This window comes from Balaenoptera musculus, chromosome 8 (genome assembly GCF_009873245.2).
Source record: "Balaenoptera musculus isolate JJ_BM4_2016_0621 chromosome 8, mBalMus1.pri.v3, whole genome shotgun sequence".
Classification (NCBI taxonomy): domain Eukaryota; kingdom Metazoa; phylum Chordata; class Mammalia; order Artiodactyla; family Balaenopteridae; genus Balaenoptera; species Balaenoptera musculus.
In genome coordinates, this window is record NC_045792.1 from 48654921 (window position 1) to 48676690 (window position 21770).

At 46.2% G+C, this 21770-nt stretch overlaps 1 protein-coding gene and 1 long non-coding RNA gene across 2 annotated transcripts in view; both read left to right on the forward strand.

Moving 5' to 3' along the window:
* The window catches only part of LOC118899974, a 48391-nt gene extending 37563 nt beyond the window's left edge, over window positions 1-10828 (forward strand). Inside the window, exons 5-6 of the long non-coding RNA XR_005021016.1 lie at window positions 9742-9855; window positions 10792-10828. This is a non-coding gene — a long non-coding RNA (uncharacterized LOC118899974). The remainder of the gene's footprint in view (window positions 1-9741; window positions 9856-10791) is intronic.
* Window positions 2337-4214, forward strand: FAM181B (family with sequence similarity 181 member B). The gene has a single exon (XM_036862066.1). It carries the CDS (start codon window positions 2494-2496, stop codon window positions 3772-3774), a length of 1281 nt encoding a protein of 426 aa, XP_036717961.1. The 5' UTR covers window positions 2337-2493; the 3' UTR covers window positions 3775-4214.
* Window positions 10829-21770: the final 10942 nt, after the last annotated feature.

Here is a 21770-nt window from a genome sequence, read left to right on the forward strand (position 1 = left end):
GTATTATTTGCCTCTTAGGATACCTCATTCTCACAAAGACTCTGAGAACAGTTAGGACCACTTCCATTTTTCAGATGAGGAAACTGAGCTTTAGGAAGACAGATTGACTTGTCCAAGGGCACTCACCTAGCAAGTGGCAGGCCAGAATTTGAACCTGTCCTCATCTAATGCCAAATCAATTTTGATGCTCAGAACTCCAATGATCTGAAAACAGACTTTTACATATTAATATTTTCATATCCTATTTATTTTGAATATGATTACATGAGGGCTTAGCTAACTCTGTGGGGATTACGAGAGATTTTTCAGACTAAAGATGTCAATTAAATATATTGTCCTCTGCAATCTCGGGATTTGTAAGAGCTGCTCAGTTGAAAGAAAGTAAAAAAAAAAGGAGTTAGTGCTCTTGCTGCCAGACGCAGAGGTCAATGGAATGGTCCTGCCGAAAGGGAAAGGGAAGTGCTGACATCCACATCCGAGGGGGGGAGAAACACAACTCAGTGACAAGCCCACACAATTTTCTGAGTGCAAGGTCACCAACAATAAAAAAACAGTCCAGTCATGGAGGACAAAACCTTGTGTGTTACTCAAACGAAAAGTACATTATAATTGAGCCAACCTGAGTTAAAAAAAAGTTTGTTTCAGCATGTTGGCTTGGGAAAAGTACTTCATCTCCCAAATGAAAAGTGTTCATCTGGCCCTTTTTTTTTGGTAAGGCTGTACCTTCAGGGTGCTCAAAAATGGTCTTGCTACATCCTGAAAAATGAGGCTTAAAGAAAAGAGTTTTGAAAGAGATGGTCTAGGGACTTTCCTGGCAGTCCAGTGGTTAAGACTCTGGCTTCCACTGCACACGGCACCAAAAAAAAAAAAAAAAAGAAAGGAAGAAAGAGATGGTCTGTATCTGCCCCGGGTAGACTCTGCACCTAAACTATAATAACTTATTTAGACAACACGTTATCACACACACAGCATCTTCATGTATGTTACCTCACTTAATCCTCATGAACACCCTCTGACTGAGGTGTTCTATCACATATTAGATGTTCATGTAAGGAAACATAGTCACCTTTTTGTGTTTTAGAGAAATAAGGGCAAATACTCATCACAGGCTATAGAATAGTCAATAGATAAGGATTTTCCACAGGATGTTTCCTTTAAAGATCACAAGTACCCTGTGAGGTGGGCAACCTTACCTGCATTTAACATGAGTAAGCTAAGGCAGAGACAGGTCAGCTGGTTTGCCCGAAGCTGTGTACCCATCAGAGCAAGGATTTCAACCTGTCACAGAGCTATTGAGTGGTGAGGCTAAGACCAGAACCTGTCTTTTCTGAATCATCTTTCGTGCTCTGCCAAATTACTCATTTCCTCTATCCCAAGAAGCTTGCCCAGGTGAAAGTGGGTCTAAATGAACTTGAAGGTGATTCTTGAAATGCAACAGAAGTCCCAAAAGGGCAACCTAAATGGCATGACAGTTAGGGGAGAGGTTCCAGTCCATACTTTGTCCTAAGAGGCTGAGAGTTTTATACACACACAGGGCTGTTTCTCTAAAGCACCAGCTAGCTTAGTGGGAGTGACTTCCTTGCCTCCTGCTGTCTACTATTAATAAAAGATGGGTCAAGTGCTGGCCTCAGTTTGCTATAAACAATTAACGGGTAGAAGAAAGAGCATCAGAGTTGAGAGTCCTGCAGGAACTCGAGTTAGAATCTCAGGACCAGGGCTAGAGCTTGAAGAGACACTAGTTTCCTTCTCCTATATGATAGGTGAGGAAGCCGAGAGAGAACATAAGTTTTGTCAAGGGCTTAGGAATGGCTTTGGAGTCAGCCTGGACTGGATATAGCTTTGGCCGACTCACTGAAACTCTCTAAGGCTCAGTTTCCTCATTTGTTAGATGGTGATAATAATACTGATACGTACTTTACAGGACTATTGTTCAACGGTTAAATGAGGAAATGCATGGACAGTGCCTGTCATAAGCAAGCTCCCCGTAGCTGATGGCTACTATTGTTACCAGAGCTGGGACTGAAACCCACGGGTCTGGACTCTTCCCTTCTCAGCCTCAGGGAGAGTGCCCAGCGCCAGGGCGTGGTTGTATCGGAGCTGGAGTCTGAGGACGGGCCATCCCACCCTCACGTCTTGCGGTTGGAGCTAGCCAAGAGAAACGCGCGGGGCGAAGGGAAACTAAGGGGTTAAGGCGATGAGCTTGAGAAAGCCCAGAAAACTAGAAAAGCGACCCCCTCACCCCCACCCCCGGCTTAGCCCAGCTAAGTAAGCCCCTCCCCTTCGCCACCGGGGCGGTCGCCGCGCTCTCCCTCCCTCCGCCCTTCGCTTACAAGACCTAATGAGCTCCCCCGGGAGGCCTAGCAGCGAGCCCGGCCCCAAGCGAGGAAGCTGCGCCGCGCGCACCGCGCCAGGGCGGGAGCCGGGCCTGGGCGGGGGGCGGGAAGCGGCCGGGGGCGCACGGGCGGCGCTGCGGGCCGCCCGGGAGCCGCGGCGATGGCAGTCCAGGCGGCGCTCCTCAGCACGCACCCCTTCGTCCCCTTCGGCTTCGGGGGCTCCCCTGACGGGCTGGGAGGCGCCTTCGGAGCCCTGGACAAGGGTTGCTGTTTCGAGGATGAGGAGACCGGGACACCGGCGGGCGCACTGCTGGCGGGCGCCGAGGGCGGGGACGTCCGCGAGGCCACCCGCGACCTGCTCAGCTTCATCGACTCGGCGTCCAGCAACATCAAGCTGGCGTTGGACAAGCCCGGCAAGTCGAAGCGGAAGGTGAACCACCGCAAGTACCTGCAGAAGCAGATCAAGCGCTGCAGCGGCCTCATGGGCGCCGCGCCCCCGGGCCCGCCCTCCCCGGGCGCCGCCGACACGCCCGCCAAGCGGCCGCTCGCCGCCGCCAGCGCCCAGACGGTCCCGGTCCAGGCCCACGGCAAGGCGGCCCCCCGGCGGGAGGCGTCGCAGGCCGCGGCGGCCGCCAGCCTGCAAAGCCGGAGCCTGGCCGCGCTCTTCGACTCGCTGCGCCACGTCCCCGGGGGCGCAGATCCTGCCGGGGCTGCGGAGGCGGCGCCCGCGGCCGGGCTCGTGGGAGCGGGCGCTGGGGGCTTGGGAGGGGACGCGGCCGGCCCCGCAGGGGGTCCGGCCGTCCCCGGCGCCAGGAAGGTCCCGCTGCGGGCCCGCAACCTGCCCCCGTCCTTCTTCACCGAGCCGTCCCGGGCGGGCGGCGGCGGGTGCGGCCCGTCGGGGCCCGGCGTGAGCTTGGGCGACCTGGAGAAGGGCGCCGAGGCCGCGGAGTTCTTCGAGCTGCTGGGGCCCGACTACGGCGCCGGCACCGAGGCGGGCGTCTTGCTCACCGCGGAACCTCTCGATGTGTTCCTCACCGGAGCAGCCGTCCTAAGGGGACCCCCGGATTTGGAGCCCGGCCTCTTTGAGCCGCCACCCGCGATGGGGGGGAGCCTACTGTACCCCGAGCCCTGGAGCGCCCCGGGCGGCCCCACGACCAAGAAGTCACCCCTGGCTGCCCCCCGTGGTGGCTTGACCTTGAACGAGCCCTTGCGCCCCCTGTACCCAGCCGCCGCGGACTCTCCGGGCGGGGACGACGGGCCCGGCCTTTTGGCCTCTTTCACCCCCTTCTTCTCAGACTGCGCTCTGCCACCGCCGCCCCCGCCCCCGCAGGTGTCCTACGACTACAGCGCGGGCTACAGCCGCACGGCGTACGCCAGCCTTTGGAGACCGGACGGGATTTGGGAAGGGGCGCCCGGAGAGGAGGGGGCGCACCGGGACTGACTGCGCGGTACTCTTCTCCCCCAGTGGAGACTGCTGTGGAGGCGGCAGCCTCTGGGTCTCTTCCAAGACTAGAGAACGATGGGCAAATGCACGTGGAGTTGAAACGGGATTTAAAAAATTCAGTTAATAAAAGAAACTTAAGAAAAAGAGCTGAAGAGAAGTTGGGGGTTGTTTTAATCACAGCCTCGTGTTTAAAAAAAAAAAAAAAGCCGTTGGAAGGTTCTTACCGGATCAGACAAGCCAAGAAATCAAGACGGGATTTGGGGAATGGGGTGGGGATGGGGGAAGGGGCAGGAGATGGCTTCTGTAGCCACCTGTCCCTTCTCCAACTTTTCATCAAAAGGTCAGTGTATTTAGTGTGCTTGCCCCCTCCAAACAGTGCCCTGGGCCCTCCCCTCCCCTTAGAGTGCGGTATGAATTAAAGTCTGTATTGAAAAGAATGGAGCAGAGGTATGTTGTTATTGATTTGGGTGTTCTCTTAGAGGACGGTTTCCTGTGTGGTCTCTCTGCCTTGTTAGGTGAGAGTGTTATTGAGGACGTGAGGCCAGTGGGCACTGCCGACCTCCCCTGTGGTGGTCCCGGGTATGCGTCTCTCTCTGTCACTTTTCCTCCTAGGTTTCTTCAGGCTCCCTTCTTTCTTCTATCTCTTTAACTTTCCCACTTTTATCAGTGCCCTTGTTCACTTTTCTTTCTCTGGCCTCTCATTGCTCTATTTTTTCCTGTGGGCTTTTCTTGCAAATTTCTGATGCAGGAGGCTTAAATTTAGCAAACCTGGGGTCCATTTCTCTCCTTTTCCCATTCTTCAACCACTTTGGGAGGGGGAGACTGGGCAAGTTATAACATCTTTGCATCGAAGTTTCTTTATCTGAGAGGGTGGGGATGACGATATTCCGAAGTTTCTTTATCTGAGAGGGTGGGGATGACGATATTCCTCCACTTTTCACTTCTTCACAGCTTGTTGGGTAGCTCAGAGGGAAAATACATAACATGCCTTGAGCACCCCACTCCCAGGCCAGTGCTTGATTGGTTCTGCAGGTATATATACTTTACATACCTATATGTTTTCTACACATGGAAGCCATTAGGACTGTAAGTCCCATGCTCTTTGTTGGTCCATCTATTTGCCTGGTGATTGCCCTTTCCCTTACAAGCTGTACACTCTCTCTACCCTCTGTCATCCTGTTCCACTCTGCCCCCCCCCCCCACCTCCCCGCCACATTGGTTTCTGCCTCCCTGTGCTTCCTCACACCCTTATACCCACATTTTCTCCATGAAAGGGAATAGTGAAGGTGTGAAGTTTCCCAAAGAGACTCTTCCCTGGATAGCAGGTTTGATGAATGGAACCTGAAGGGGCCCTGGAGTCTGATCCGTTCATCAGAGGGAGATTGGGGAAAAATCAGAAATGTTTTAACCAGCCATGAAGTGGCAGAGAGGACTCATGGCATATCAGGATCATTGAAGGGCAGAGAAGGAAAGACTGGGTGGGAAGTGAGCTGCTGGAAAGAAAAAAGTGAGCCCTTCAGTTCTGCAGCCTTGCTGGTGAAAATGTCTGGAGAGACCAACACCCAGACAATACGAGATGTTGCCTACTGGTTATGTTGCAGAGGAGAGAGAGCTGCCTCTGTTCAGGCAGCCATGGTAGATTGTAAGAGTATCCACATGTGAGAAAATTGAAACCCAGTGTTATGCAAAAGATTTTAAAATCTAGATCAGTGTTTGCCCAAATCAAAAGTACAGCGATCTTTTCAGAAAAGAATTTGGGAAAAAAAACAAGATACTGAGCCATGGCAGACAGCTTTCAATGCTATCCCTAAGTCACTTTCTTCTGAATAAAACCTGTCTTCAGAAAGCACCACAAGAAATACAGCAGAGAGTCCTGTTAACTATGAAAAGAACGTTTGCAAGTTTAGAAACTTGGTGTCTATTAAATTGCAAGGTGGTGACAAATGATTAATTCCACTGTGCTATCAGAATATTATTCAGCAATTATTTAATTTATTGAAATGACTTTATGCTGTTATGATCCCCATTTGAAAAGTGAGGCTCAGACAGGTTAAACAACTTGCCAAAAGCAAGTAGTGGGTCCAAGATCCAGATCTGTAAGTGTCCTGTCACCGAGACCCGTCAGTTACTTTGCTTCTGTTGTGCTTTGTTAGTGTGTACGGTTTCCAGTCCCCCGCATTATGCTACCAGCAGGGATTCAACGCTACCACCATTGAGATTTTGGGCAGGTTAATTCTTTGCTGTGGGGACTGCCCTGTGCATAGTAGGATGTTTAGCAGCATCCCTGGCCTCTACCCACTAGATGCCAATAGCACTCCCCTACTTGTGACAATCAAAAATATCTCCATTACCACAAATCCCCTGGGGGGCAAAATTGCTACCAGTTGAAAACCACTATGCTAGACAAATATATAAGCAGCATCTATGGGGTGCCTGGCACTTTCACGTACATGACCTCATTTAATACTTACAAAGGTTTGTGCTTAGGTATTGTTATTATCTTCACTGTTACAGGTGAAAAGTAAGAAGGGCAAAGGGAGGGGCTAAATCAATCAGCTTAGCTACATCTCATCTCTGCTAATTTACCAGCCATGGACTAGTTAACTGTATTGAAGCGAAGTCTTCCCCTTGGCTAAATTGGATAACTATCCCAAAGGGTTATCATGAGGATTTGGCATAGGGTATGTATAAATGCCCACCACCAGAGAAAGAGAGTTCTTAGTACCAGGCAGCCAAGTCTTGGCATTATGTCAAGGTTCCAAACCATCCGGGATGCCAAGAATGTGTGCTTGGCCCCTATGTAGCCTCCAAATTGCCCCATCTCTGATTCCTCTTCTCCCCATGTTGCTTTCCAGTCTGAGCTGATGTATGCCTGACTGTGCCACCTACCACAGTACAGTAAGGAGTGCCCATTAATAATAGTCCTGCCAAAGGCTGAGTATATTTTTTGCTTCCTCTCATGTTTCATTTTCTCCTGAAGCCTGTTAGAAAGTATTTTTGTCTCCTGTCTAGCCACGTACTTGCCCATAGACAAGTCTTTTTAAGTGCAATGGTAGATATTTTTCAAGACTGGAAATACGTTATAATATGCTTGTAGTTGTATGACTTTGGACAGGCTGGGGATCTTAGCCTAGCTGGTGATAATAATTACGTTATATGCTGCGTATTCAGGATTCCCCATCTCAGCTGGGCATTCCTGGGTGCTTGGAATGTGCTTTACTGTTTTCTTACATCTCCAAGCCTTTGCTCATCTCCATTTAAGCCTCAACCCCACCCCTCTCCTCACTCCGCATCCTGACAAGATGGAAAGCATCTGTTGTAATCCCCCTCCATTTCCCATTCCCACTTTCACACATCGGGTTTTCTCTCAGGCAGGTGGGACCTTCTCCTACCCTCCGGACTCAGCATCCTGCCTCTTCTACTTCATGAGGACAAGATGCTGCTCCAGCAATTATCCTTAGTCTCCTATATCTCCAGCCTCATCCTCACTTTTTCCTTTCATTATAGAAATAAGCCTTCAGCATGGTTTAAAAAATAAGAAAGAGGGGGAATAAAGAGGTGAAAAATTCTCTCGACCCTGTTTCCTTCTCTAGATATTACTCTATCTTCTTCTCTTTAGAGTTGTCTCTCAGAAAAAGAATCTACTTTTTTGCCTCCATCTCACCTGCTATTTAAACCTGAACTATTTTGAGTCCTAAGGTGACCAAACATCCCAGCATGCATAGGACTGTCCCAGACAGAGTTATTTTGCCTGGAGCAGTGTGTTTGGTGGCAGGCATAGAGGATATTGTGACATGCTTTCGATCATTCGTTCCACCCATAGATCGTGACCAGAATTTTCCTCTGTGAGATTAACAATAACTAGAAGCCCTGTTCTCAATGAATCTAAAATTGAGTTGGACAGTTCAGACTATAGGTACAAGAGATGTTTAGTGCCAATATGAGAGTGAAGAAGCAATACAGGAAAATAATCTGAGGGATGTCACAAAGTACTCGATAGTTTAATTCCTAAATGAATAGTATAGGCAGGTGTTCTTTTTTTTTTTTTTTTTGCTTACAAAATGTGATGTTACTAGAAACATATTCCAGGTTGAGAAACACCATATTTATGTTTTCATAGAATGTGATGGCAGGGATGGAGAGGGGAGAGAGAGAAAGGAGGGAGAATATGTGGCTAGATTCCTGGCAATGGACTCAAGATCCACTTATTACCTAGAATTAATGTTATGGGTTGGATTGTGTTCCCTCAAAAAGTTATGTTGAAGTCCTAACTCCCAGGCCCTCAGAATGTGACCTTATTCGGAAATAGGGTCTTACCTAATCAGAGGTTATCAAGTTAAAATGAGGTCACTAGGGTGGGAGCTATTCCAATATGACTGGTGTCCTTATAAAAAGGAGACATTTGGACACAGAGACAGACGCAAAGAGAGAAGACAATGTGAAGATACGAAGGGAGAAGACAGCCATGTGACTGGAGTGATGCATCTACAAGCTAAGGAGTGCCAAGGATTGCCCACAAACCCCAGAATCTAGAAGAGGCAAGGAAGCATCTCTCTCTAGCACCTTCACAGAGACTCTACCGACACCTTGATTTTAGACTGCTAGGCTCCAGAACTGTGAGACAATACATTTCTATTGTTTTAAGCCAATTAGTGGCACTTTGTTATAGCAGTCCTAGGAAACTAATAAAGTAATGAACACTATGACAAACAAAGTTAAATCCTATTTATTGGGCCACACAAAGTTGTTTTTTTTTTTTGCATGCTTAAACAAGACTTATGTAACTATGCCATATTTTATTTCATTTCACTTCATTTCATTTTAGGAAATACTAGGAAAGGGAGTCTGAACAGCTGTAACACAACGTCTAGAAGCTGTCTACAATTTGAGGGATAGACTGTCAGCAGCCAAGAATGCTAGGGAACAGACCGAGCAGCTCAGTTCATGCCCAGGCTTGGTCAGAATGGGCTGCATCTGGCAGAGACTGCTGACTTGTTACGCACCCTGATGCTCTTGTTGAACCGCATCACATCCAGTGTCACTTGGCTGCAAATCCTCAGCCTCTGGGCCAGGAAGAACCTACCCTGACAGTGCAAGGGGGTCTGCTCCTCACCAAGAAGTGGGTCTACTGGACAAGCATCTGTGTGCTCAAGTTTGTGCAGCCTTTCCCCTGTCTTCCTTGCTGTGTGCTTGATCGGTATGGCACTGCTTTTGCCCTGTCTCCCACTCATGTTCGGCTGTGTCTGGAGCTCTACTGGGACACCCACTTCACTTCGCAGGGGCCTGGCCCTTTGTTTTCACTAGACTTGAGGCTTGTGAACGCAGGCATTGTGTGTGTCCTGTTCATTGTTGTACTTCCAGGGACTATCTGTGTCTGACATACAGGGACTCAAACACTTATCAAGTGAACAAATTGCCAGCCCTCCTTGCTATTGGCAAGACTCTGTCCTTCCTTGCTACCAAATTCTCTGCCAGCTCCAGCCACTACTTCAAGATGCCTTCGAAGATGGCTTGGAACTCAAATGCTGCCTCTCATGTAACTGCCGTTCCTGGATTCTAACAGCTCTGAATGTCTCACCTGCCCCTCTCATCCTCTCTTCTCCTCAACGCGTTTCCAAGTCCAAGTCCCACTTGCCTCTGGGACCTTGTGACTAAGCTGCTTTCCTAGACCCTGATCCTAATCAGTATCTCTAGCCCTGTTCCACTTTCTTTGTAATATTTACCCCACGAAAGACCCTCACTTTTCATTTCCCAAAAGGAGAAGTTTTTGTTAAAGTCAGAAATTAGTAGAATTTTTAAAGACACGTGAAATTAACTATATAAGTCATGATTCTATGTGTTTGGCAGCAGTGTAAAAATAACTATTTTTTTCAAGGTAGAAAATAGTAGTAAAGAAATATCAGTCAGGAGGAGGGATGTCAGCGAGATGACGGAAGAGATGGTCCCAGTTTGTCTCCTTCACAGAAAGACCAGCTAGCAACTGTGCACAACAAGACACCTCTGAAGATTCCAGAACCCAGGAGTGGGGTTGAAGCATACCCTTGGATCACAGAAACCAGGAAACACTGCATTAGAAGGGTAAGGGCAGGACTTCCCTTTGACTGCATTGCCCCTCCCCCAGGCTGGCCTGGCTCTGTACCTAGAAGGTCCCCCCAGGGCCTACAACTTCTCCTGTGGGAAAAAGAGAGTTCAAGTGGGCATCCAGCTTCCCCAGCATTCCAGGATGCTTCCCAGGAGGCCCACTGCAGTCTTGCCTTACAGGAATCACTGGGGGAATCAGTAGGGTTAGACCAGCAGTGATCAGCTAGAGACGGAGAAGGGGATGAGGCTCACAGTAAGCAGCATGTGGGTCTTGGCCGACTGTGTTCCTGCTGGTGGTGGCACCTGAGCAGAGAGCCCAGCTGGTGGCCATGCCTATCCACAGAGCTGAGGTAGCGGCCCTGTCTGGCCAGGGAGCTCTTTGGGCAGTTCTGTCCAGTTTGGGTCCACAGCCAATGGGCTGTCCAGCTGTAGATCTCATTCTATGGCCCCACCTGGACAGGGTGCCAAGCCCTCAGCCCGGCCTGGTTGCTGAGCACAGCCTCCAGCCCTGCCTGACAAGAGGGCATGGGGAGAGAATCCTGAGCAGCCTCTGAGCCCAGTTTACTGCTCTGATTGGGCAGGGAGCCAAGCCAGCAGCCCTACATAGCATCAGAGCACAGACTGTGGCCTCACCCAACCAGAGAGGCTGAGCACTAATCCTGCCCAGTCTCAGAGCCTAAGGCCCAGGTTGATTATTGAGCATAACTGGTGGCCCAACCCAGTCAGGGAGCCGGGCCAACAGCAGAGCACAGCCAGCGGCCTGTCCAACTGTGGATGACAGCCTGTGGCCCTACCAAACTATGGGACACAGCCTGTGGCCCTGTCTGATCATACAGTCAAGCCAGCTGCATTTTATGAGGCTAGCATCTCCCTGATACCCCTCGACTGAAAAACAATGCACAACCTAAAAGTTGAGAGTTTTGTTTTATTCAGCAGGCAAAACTGAGGACTTAAGCCCCGGACACAGCATCTCAGAGACTCCTTCCAAAGAGGTAAGGGAGGAGTCGGGATATGTGGGAGTTTTTGCCACAAAGACCAGGTAGTTGGAACATCAAAAGATTACTGTTAACTGAAGAAAACCAGACATCTCAAGTTAAGGAATTTAGTGCTTTTCTATGTGTGGGAAGATGCAAGGGTCTGGGCTCACTGAAATCATTCCTTTGATATGCATGTCAGTATCTCATGCTTTCTCACCCTGAATCCCCTCAGGGTGTGTAGTTGGGGGTGAGGGCTTGGCTATGGGCAGCCTATTTGTCTCCATCCTGTGTACCCTCAGGGCTCACCCTCTGGGTGGCTGTAGTGGCTTTATGGCTGCAACATCCTTTTTTTTACTGATATGGCAGGCAACAATTTTTTCATTGACATACCAAAGCCAGATAACAACACTCTATGAAGAGAAAATTAAAGGCCATATCCCTGAGGAATATTGAAGCAAAATCCTCAACAAAATATTAGCAAATCAAATTCAACGGTACATTAAAAGGATCATACATTATGATTAAATGCAATTTTTCCCATCAATCAGTTCATGCCTGACCAGGAGAATCCCTAGTATCTACCTTCACAGAAGACAAGAACACAATAACAGCATGCAGTAAGCAGGGACTCGGAGCAGGAGTGGTCTAACTTGCATGAACAAAACCACAATTTGGGGACAACTACAGCTAGGTTTCTTTATGTTTAATTAATTGCTCAACCACCTACTGCCTTATTTGCATGAATTCTTAGTATCTCTCTGCTAGAGTCTTCCCCTCACCCCAGAGCATGCCAGAACCTGGAGGCTTACACGGTCCAATAGACATATAGTCCAAAAAGGGGATTCAGACTGGCTTTGCCATTCAAGTGAGTCTAGAACTGGGGTCTATAAATCTGCTACTGTCATTGCTTGTCATGCAGCTCGGTTTCACAGAGTTGTACAGATCATATACACTGTGGAGCTTACACATTCAAGGAGATGAGTGGAAACTAAAATCCAGCCCGTGCTTACTCTTGGGCCACTAAACTGGCACCCAAGGAAGGGGATGCCTTCTTCTTTTTAAATTTGTACAAAGACGCTAAATAGGTAGCTCAGACCCTGGGTGTCACCACTGAAAACTGGTCTTACTCAGAAGAACAGACCTGTTGGTGCAGCTGAACCCATTTGCTGCAAAAGTTCCATGTGCATTGTGGGAAGACAATCTCCTCCCAGGAGCACCAGGTCAGGACTAGTCTGGAACTGCTACCTCAGGGACCAGCACCACCAACACTCTCCTTCTCTCTTTCTAGGATCTACTTGGGTCATCAGCTTTTCCTTTTAAACCCTTTCCCTGAACTATGGGTGTTATGGATTGAATGTGTGTGTCCCCCCCAAATCCGTATGTTGAAACCTTAATCTCCAATGTCGTGGTATTTGGAGTTGGGAACTTTGGGAGTTAATTAAGTCATGAGGATGGTGCTTTTATGAATGGAATTAGTGCCCTTAAAAGAAGAGGCAAGAAAGCTAGCTCACTTTCTTCCTCTTCCTCTACTGTGAGGACACAGAAAGAAGCAGGGGCCTTACCAAGAACCCCACCACGCTGGCACCCTGATCTCAAACTTTCTGCCTCTGGAACTAGGAGAAATAAATGTCTATGGTTTCAGCCACCCATTCTATGGTAACTGTTACAGCCGCCCGAGCTGACTAAGGCAATGGGGCCCCTCATTTTTAAGGGAGGCTTCCTCAGGGTTCACAGTTGATTTCCTGTTCCAACCTATTCTTTTTTTTTTTTTTTTTTAATTTTATTTATTTTTGGCTGCGTTGGGTCTTCATTGCTGTGCATGGGCTTTCTCTAGTTGTGGCGAGCGGGGCCTACTCTTCGTTGCGGTGTGTGGGCTTCTCATTGCGGTGGCTTTTCTTGTTGCAGAGCATGGGCTCTAGGCACGTGGGCTTCAGTAGTTGTGGCATGCGGGCTCAGTAGTTGTGGCTCGAGGGCTCTAGAGCGCAGGCTCAGTAGTTGTGGCACACGGGCTTAGTCGCTCCGCAGCATGTGGGATCTTCCCGGACCAGGGCTTGAACCCATGTCCCCTGCGTTGGCAGGCGGATTCTTAATCACTGCACCACCAGGGAGGTTCCCCAGCCTATTCTAATCTAGCTGGAAACTCCTACCTTCTGGTAGGGGCCGCTGTGGGTGGGTCCTGGCTACATTTCTTAGGTGGTCTGAATGTTGAGGGGCATCTTTGGAGCCAGACAGTCAGACAGAACTGAATGTTAATTCCTGCATTGCTCTCTGAGCTGTGTGCCCTTGGGCAGAATAGTAAACCAGAGCCTCAGCTTTCTCTTCTGTCAAATGGCAATAATGATATCACATAGGGTTGTGGCTCCATTAGGTGATGTATGTAGAGCCCCAGGCATTATATAAAGACCCTTTTAAACCTGTCACTCTTATTGTAACTGCTATTGCCCAGAGAGGCCTCAGTAGAGAGCAGGAAAAGTGCCTCAGACTTTGTGGTCGTTTCTCTTCCCTGCATCCAGTGAGGAAGGGCTCTGGATGCCCCGAGATTTTCATCTCAGGATTTAAAAGGTCACTGGAAGCTCTGGCACTGAAAACGCCCGATCCCTCCACAATGACTCGGAATCCGTGACTAACGGGCCCCTTCACATGAGCTGGTTCCTAAAGAAGCGATGGCGGCGGAGGGAGCCTTTACCCCAGAAGACAAAACAAAACCGGCACAAAGGACTCGCAGCGGCGGCGGGCGGGAGTGGTGCATCCTGCCCACGCTCTGCGCTCTGGTCCTTCTCCCGGCCGGGCCTCCCTCCGAGGGCTCGATGGCGGGTGGTCAGCTTTGTGCCCGGGGAGGTGCAGGACGCCCGGGTCCTGGGTGCGGAGTGCTGCTCAGAATCCGATCTCTCAATCAATTCTGCCCGTGACAACAGGATTTCATTGTGTGGCAGGGGACCAAAGTGCCCAGAGAACCCCGGACATGTTTGAACAGTAGCCCAGTACTCGGGCGGAATCTGAATCACCTTGGCAAAGGCCCGGGTCATGGGTGGCTGCCAGAGCAGCCGCTCTTACCCACCCCCCGGTGGCATGAGGAAACAGGAAGCCTGCGGTCTGACCTTAATTACTGTCCTCTCTCTGAGCAGAGGTAGAGGTGGGGAGCTTACCTTAGCTCCTATGTGCCACTGCACACCAACGGCCAAGAGCAAGCTGGAACACACTGGAGACTTGGGTAACAATCACAGCTACACCAGCTGCGCCTGGACCTGCAATGGGCACAGACCCAGGCAGACCTGTGCTGAATTCTGTTCCAGCCTTTTCCTAATGATGCCATTGGTTGTTACAGAACCTTTCTGAGTGTTGGTTTTCTCACCTGGAGAGTGCGAATAAAAACATTCCCTGCTGTTCAGGGCAGGTCTGACCATAAGAAATCATGTATATAGCTATTGGCAAAGGGTCAGGAACACAGCAGACTCCCAGGCAACAGTCGGTATCCTTGTTTCTTACTGGGATGCAACCAACTCTGCTATTTACAAGCACTGGGTAAGTCATGTCACTTGACCATTTTTGAGTATCATCTATAAAACGAGGACACTGGTGTCTCCACATGTTGGTTGTGAGATGAACTGAAATGTAAACAGCCTGTCTGCCACAGTGTCTGCAGCGTTCAAGGCGTTTAGTAAATATTAGCGGAATCTGAAAATCATGGGGTCAGAGAATACGATCCCCTCCTTAGCTGTGGATTTATTTCCATTTCACCTGGAGTCTGAGGAAGATCAAAGTCCTGTTGGCTCTTTAATGGTTCCCAGCTCTAAGCTCATGCTTATAGCTGACTTATAGGTCAGTTTGATATCATTTCTTCTGCATGAGACTTGTCATTTCCTTTTGGCTAAGGGAAAAGTTTCAAACATAACAGCAAATCATGGCGAGCAGAATGGTCCTCAGTCCTGGCTGATCTTCAGAATCACCTGCGGTGAGGCAAGGGCTTGAAAAACAGCCCCAGCTCCGCCAACACTCCCTGAAGTGGCTGGTCCAGCTGGGCCAGGCTTGGAGCCCACTTTGAAGACCACTGTTCTGTGCCACGTGCTTCTCATAGGGTCCTGAGGACTGGCTGCTTCTTCTATTGCCTGCTTGCTCCTCAGCCTCTGTCAATACCTTTTTTGTTTTTCTATTTTCTTTATTCACATAGTTGACAAAATGTACAGCTAGAGCATGTACAAGTTAGGGCTAATCTTGACACTGGACAAAGTTATAGGGTCATGTTTGATGGGAGAGAGAGGAAATAGTTCTTTTCTAAACATTTAAAAAGAATTTAAATATTTATACTCTATGTGGCAGCAAGTGGATAAAATTGGCCTTTGGGCCAATTAAAGTGTTTGGTGTTAAGTTTAAAAAACCTATTTTAAGAGGAAATCTGGAAATGTGGATTATAGCCTTAGCCCTGTCAAAATGGGCAGGTTCCTAAACTTCCCTGAATCTCAGTATTTTCCTCTGTGAGATGAATATAGTGAAGACACTACTTGTCCTGTTTACTTCACTATGCCATAGTGAGGAGAGAGGGAATTAAAGAATGGGCAGTGTTTTGTAAAATGCAGAGCACAGAACAATGGAAAGAACTACAAGTTCTGCATCTGCCTCTAACTTGCCTTGTGACCTCGGGCAAGTTAATTTTCATTTTAGTCCCTCGGTTTCCCCACCTGCAAAGTGGGACCAACAATGCCTAATGTCCGCCTCAGTGGGATGTCATGGGGACAAAATAGAGGGTGTTTGTGAAAGCACTTGGAAAAGCCGGAAACCTGTCTTAAATGGCTGTAGTGTTAGAGTCTCCACTTCACGAGGATGAAATGAAGTTAGTGTGGGGCGATGTCCCACTGAGCATCCGGGGCAGAGCTGGGGTTCTAACCAGGCCTGGTGGGCTCAGCGTCTCTGCCTCTGGTGGACATTCCCAGTGCCCTTCGTAACTGCGCTGCCTTCTCTTTTCTCTCAGTTGCTAATCTTTCTGAGGTGCAGGCAGGCCCAGACCCATTCTTTGGGTGAGGCCAGGAAGAATAGGGCCATTTACATCTCTCTTCAGGTACTGGAAAATCCTTTTATCCTGCATCGCTGAGAAGCATCTGAGATAAAAACTTGGGGAATCCAAAGGCCTAAAGAGCCACCTAGTGATGACACATGCAAAGGACTCTATCTTTCGTCAGTAGCTTCATTGGCACAGAGGTAATAGGGATGCATTTGTTTTCTTCCTCTCTTAAATTTGTGCCTACCCTGGCAACCACCGAACGGAGATTGATGTAACTGTGCCTCTTCTCTGCTTGTAAACCAGATTGCTGAGTGATGCTGAATGAAAGCTGGGAATTCCTGCAGACCTGAACTGCTACAAAGTATGGTTTCCACTCTCAGTTTCCAATTTGTAGTTAGATGCGTGCATGTGACTGAGTTTTAGGTGATGGAATGTGAGTGAAAGTGATGTGCTTCACTTGTAGGTTGGCCCCCTAAAACTTCCCTTGTGTGATCCTCCATGCTTTTTCTCCTTTGTGGTTTGATGCAGATGGGCATGGCAGTCTTGGAATTCATGTGCTGAAGGTGGAGCCACAAGATGAAAGGAATCTAGATCTCCAAGTCATTATTTAGAGGACAACTGCCAGTCAATGAAGAAAACTTCTTTTGGACTTTATATGAGCAAGAAATAAACCTGTATCGTGCTTCAGCTGTAAGTCATCTTTGCGTTTGTTACAGAAGTTAGAGGGAACTTAACCAATACAGGTGTGCCTGCTGGTTATGGTAATCAGATCAACAATGGGAATCAGAGACAGGTTTACCATGGTTTACCATGAAGCTGATGAAACTGTATCTTTAGGGTTCTTCACTTGCACAGGACCCTTCCAGGGCCCAGGGCGTGTGTATCTGCATGTGTGAGTGTGTGTATTTGTGTGTGTGTGGTCCCCTGGCAATGTATTCATATGGTTATGTTTTGTGCAATTTATAGAAGTAAGATATTCTTAACTGCATGCAGCTGGTTAGGATGACTGTCTCCTACCTTTTCAGCTTCCCTCCATCACAATTTCCTTTGTCTTGTATGCTATTGGAGAGGCCATGGGAATTTTTCTTTTAATTTTTATTTATTTAAAAAAATTATTTATATATATATATTTTATTTTTGGCTGCGTTGGGTCTTCATTGCTGCGCGTGGGCTTTCTCTAGTTGCTGCGAGCAGGGGCTACTCTTCTTCGCGGTGCGTGGGCTTCTCATTGTGGCGGTTTCTCTTGCTGCAGAACACGGGCTCTAGGTGCGTGGACTTCAGTAGTTGTGGCGTGTGGGCTCAGCAGTTGTGGCTTGTGGGCTCTAGAGCGCAGGCTCAGTAGTTGGGGTGCATGGGCTTAGTTGCTCCGCGGCATGTGGGATCTTCCTGGACCAGGGATCAAACCCGTGTCCCCTGCATTGGCAGGTGGATTCTTAACTACTGTACCACCAGGGAAGTCCCAGAATTTTTTGAATTTAATGGGAAGTTGAGTGGGATACGTTTAGTCTGAGTTTAGTGGATATATTTATGTGATTTTCTCTCTCTTCCGTGGAGAATTAAGTTATTGCTAGTTGTTCAGCATAGGAATGGTTTCCAGGAATACTCATACACTCACTGTGCAGTTGATAAAAGAAGGTGCACGGTTAGAGGTTGCACTATAATAGAATCTGTTTTAAAGTGCCTGGTCCAGGAAAAATATGAGCAGTGGAGGAGAAACAAGGTTTGATTTCTGTGGAGTCACAAGGCAGTCTGTAGAAATTTCTTCTAATCCATTAGGTATATTAAACGATAGAGTATTCAGTTCTCATTGATGCTTTGTCAAAATTGAATTTCTCTCTTGTCAGAAATATACTTGGTAGTTTTTAAAAAGCATATACAGTTCTCAACACTTTACATTTCTCCTCTTGACAGGAATAGTTAATTGATAAAACTTTAATATGCATTTAAACTGCTTTTCTGAAAGATGTTTTGGAACATTTCAATAAAGTTGAATTACAGAAATTACAGACTTCTGATATGACCTTATTTTAACAAGTTTAAAGTTAGTTATTTTCAAAGAACTGAGAGAAGATACAGATAAAAATGACAGAGTATCAAATATGAAAGTAATAAATAAGATGAGGAAAATAATAAAAAATTATTCCGACTATAAGAAGTGAGTTGAAACAAATTTTTTTTTCAGATGATGCCCCAAACAGTAATTCACTAGAAGAGAGAAATTTCAAATAGATGTAACTATTAGGCTCTTGGATTATTTGGTAATCCATTTACTGAAGAGTAGTAAATTATATGAACACATCAGAAAAGATTTAAATTTCTTGATAATTCTAACGTTGAAAAAATAACATACAACTCAAAATACACCAGTACAGCAAGAATATTAACAGCAAACTGGTTAACAAGTATAACAATTCAAGGATGGTTTAAGACTAATCACTGCACAAAAAATCTTGAAATGTCTTGAAATCTTAAAGTTCACACACGAAAGAAAATTAATAGAGATTTCCCCAAATTTTGACAGCAATTCTAAAATTTCACATGACACTGTAAGTAACAAGTTGTGAGTGTAAAAGTAACTTTCCTAAAATCAAGAGAAAAAAAATGAATCACCATGCTAGAGGAAAGACTAAATTGTCTGTTTTCTCCATAGAAAATAAGATTACAATATCATTGCCGTATGAAGGGGGCAGTTAAAGAAAACCACTGCCAAAATGTAGGACAAAAGCATTTTGAGAGCGGTTCAGAAAAATATTAATTTACTTTTTAGAATTTGTGGTGTTTCTGGCATTTGATAACTTTTATAAACCTGTCATCCGTTGTGATTTTTAAAAATTTGAAATAAATATTTGCGTGGTGATTAATCTCATAAGTTTGTCTTTTTTTTTGAATATTTACTTATTTTTCATTGAAGTATAGCTGATTTACAATATATTAGTTTCAGGTATACAACATAGTGATTCAAGATTTTTATAGATTACATTCTATTTAAAGTTATTATAAAATATTGGCTATATTCCTTGTGCTGTACAATATATCCTTGTACCTTATTTTATACATAGTAGTTTGTACCTCTTAATGCCCTACCCCTATCTGTCCTTTCCCCCTTCCCTCTCCCCACTAGTAACCACTAATTTGTCTTTATATCTGTGAATCTGTTTTTCTTTTTTGTTATATTCACTAGTTTGTTGTATTTTATAGTTTCCACATATAAGTAATATTATACTGTATTTGTCTTTCTCTGTCTGACTTATTTCACTTAGCATAATACCCTCCAGGTCCATCTATGTTATTGCAAACAGGAAAATTTCTTTTTATGGCTGAGTAGTACTCTACTGTGTATATATCACATCATTTTTTTCCCCCTTTTTTTATAAGTTTGTATTCTTTTTCTTGCGAGGGTCCTAAAGTTGTATAAGCTTTGTTCTCTACAAAACCAAAATTCACCTTTGAGCCTGGAACCTGTTGGTACCTTCCCTGAGTGAGGCTCTGGGAGACTGACTTCAGGGGTGATCTCAATGGGTTGGCCAATGGGAGGCCCTGGAGGAGAAAACAGAGGTTGGGGTACTTATTTCCTTGCCTCCGCCACAAGGGTCTGGATCTTTGATTCTGGCAGAAGCTGTGCTCCTCTTTGGCTGTATATTAGTTTTCTATCACTGCTGTAACAAATCAGCACATTTAGGGGCTTAAAACAACACCCATTTATCAGCGCACAGTTCTGGAAGTCAGAAGTTCAGGTGGATTCAGCTGGGTTCTCTCTTCAGGGTCTCATAAGCCTGAAATCAAGGTGTCAGCTGGGTTGGGTTCTTATCTGGAGGCTCGAGATGGAGGTGGGGATGTCTGCTTCCAAGCTCATTCAGGCTGGCAGAATCTAGCTCCTGCCACTGCAGGACTGAGGTCCCGTTTCCTGGCTGGCTGTCTGCCCAGCTGCCCACTCCTCCTGGAGACTGTCTGCATCCTTCCCACATGACCACTCCATCTTCAAGCCAGCAATGGTAGGTCAAGTCCTCAAAGTTTGAGTCTTTCTGGCTTCTCCTCCTACCTTCTTCTCTTACCAGGTAGAGAAAACTCTCTGCTTTTAAATGCTTGTGTGATTAGATTCAGCTCACCTAGGTAATCTCCCTTAGTTAAGGCCATTGGTGCCACATGACATAACACAATCTCAGGAGGTATAGCTCATCACATTTAGAGGTTCCGGAGGTGAGAGTGTAAAATCTTGGGGCCACTCCTAGAAATTTAGCCTACCACAGGCTGCCTTTCCTGCTTGGTGGTCCTACTCTGGGGCTCCAGCTCGGTCCAGGTTCTGCTACCATTGTTTTTCTTTCATGCCTGGGGTGATGAAGCCTTCCTGCTGCAACTAGTGCCTGGCTCTTCATCCATCACCAGTTCCCTTACCTCCACCCACATATCTGTAGGTAGGACCTTTGTAAAACTCTCTTCATTTTCTTCCTTTGAGCATATCATCTGTTTACTGTGGAGACTCTGACTGATGGAGCTGGGAAAACATAGTTTGATGAGATGCTGTTACTCTTGTGTTTTCCTTATACACAGAGAGGATGTTAGATCTTAGTCCCGAGGAAACCCATAGGGAGAGGAAAGAATTTTGATACTGTGGACTCTGAGATTAAGACTGTATTGTTCCACAGGTGCTGAGGATGAAGTCTGGTAATTATATCTGCCTGATTTGGATAGAGCACCAGGCCTGGGCTCAGATTCGTTATGTTCAAAAACTGATCCTTCATTTTTAAAAATTGAAGTATAGTTGATTTATAATATTATATTAGTTTCAGGTGTGCAACATAGTGATTCAATATTTTTATAGATTATACTCCATTTAAAGTTATTATAAAATATTGGCTATATTCCTTGTGTGGTATAATATATCCTTGTAGCTTATTTATTTTATACATGGTAGTTTCTATCTCTTAATCCCCTACCCCTATCTTGCCCCTCTCCCCACTGGTAACCACTAGTTTATTCTCTATATCTGTGAGTCTGTTTCCTTTTTGTTATATTCACCAGTTTGTTTACTTTTTAGATGCCACATATACATTTATACACACAGTATTTGTCTTTCTGTGTCTGACTTATTTCACTTAGCATAATACCCTCCAGGTCCAACCATGCTGTTGCAAATTTCATTCCTTTTTATGGCTGAGTAACATTCCATTGTATATATATATCACATCTTCTTGATTCATTCATTTGTTGATGGACACTTAGGTTGCTTCCATATCCTGGCTATTGTAAACAATACTGCTATGAAAATAGGGGTGCATGTATCTTTTTGAATAAGTGTTTTTGTTTCCTTCAGATATATATCCAGGAGTGGAATTGCTGGATCATATGGTAGTTCTATTTTTGTTTTTTGGGGAACCTGCATACTGTTTTCCACAGTGGCTGCACAAATTTACATCCCCACCAGCAGTGTAAGAGTGTTCCCTTTTCTCCACATCCTCACCAACATTTGTTATTTGTGGTCTTTTAATGAGAGCCATTCTGACAGGTGTGAGGTGATATCTCATTGTGATTTTGATTTGCATTTCCCTGATGATTAGTGATGCTGAGCATCTTTTCATGTTGACCTGTTGGCCATCTGTATATCTTCTTTGGAAAAATGTCTATTCAGGTCTTCTGCCCATTTTTCAACTGTTTTTTAAATTTGATGTTCAATTGTATGAGCTGCTTATATATTTTGGATATTAACCCCTTATCAGTCATATCATTTGTGAATATTTTCTCCCATTCAGTAGACTTTTTGTTTTGTTGATGGTTTCCTTTGCTGTGGAAAAGATTTTAAGTTTAATTAGGTCCCTTTTGTTTATTTTTGCTTTTGTTTCCTTTACCTTAGGAGACAGATCCAAAAAAAATATTGCTACAATTTATGTGAAAGAGTGTTCTGTGTTTTCTTCTAGGAGTTTTATGGTTTCTGGTCGTACATT

Bases quoted from the DNA above. Each gene is read 5' to 3' on its own strand.
- FAM181B (XM_036862066.1), top strand. From the start codon at position 2,494: ATGGCAGTCCAGGCGGCGCTCCTCAGCACGCACCCCTTCGTCCCCTTC.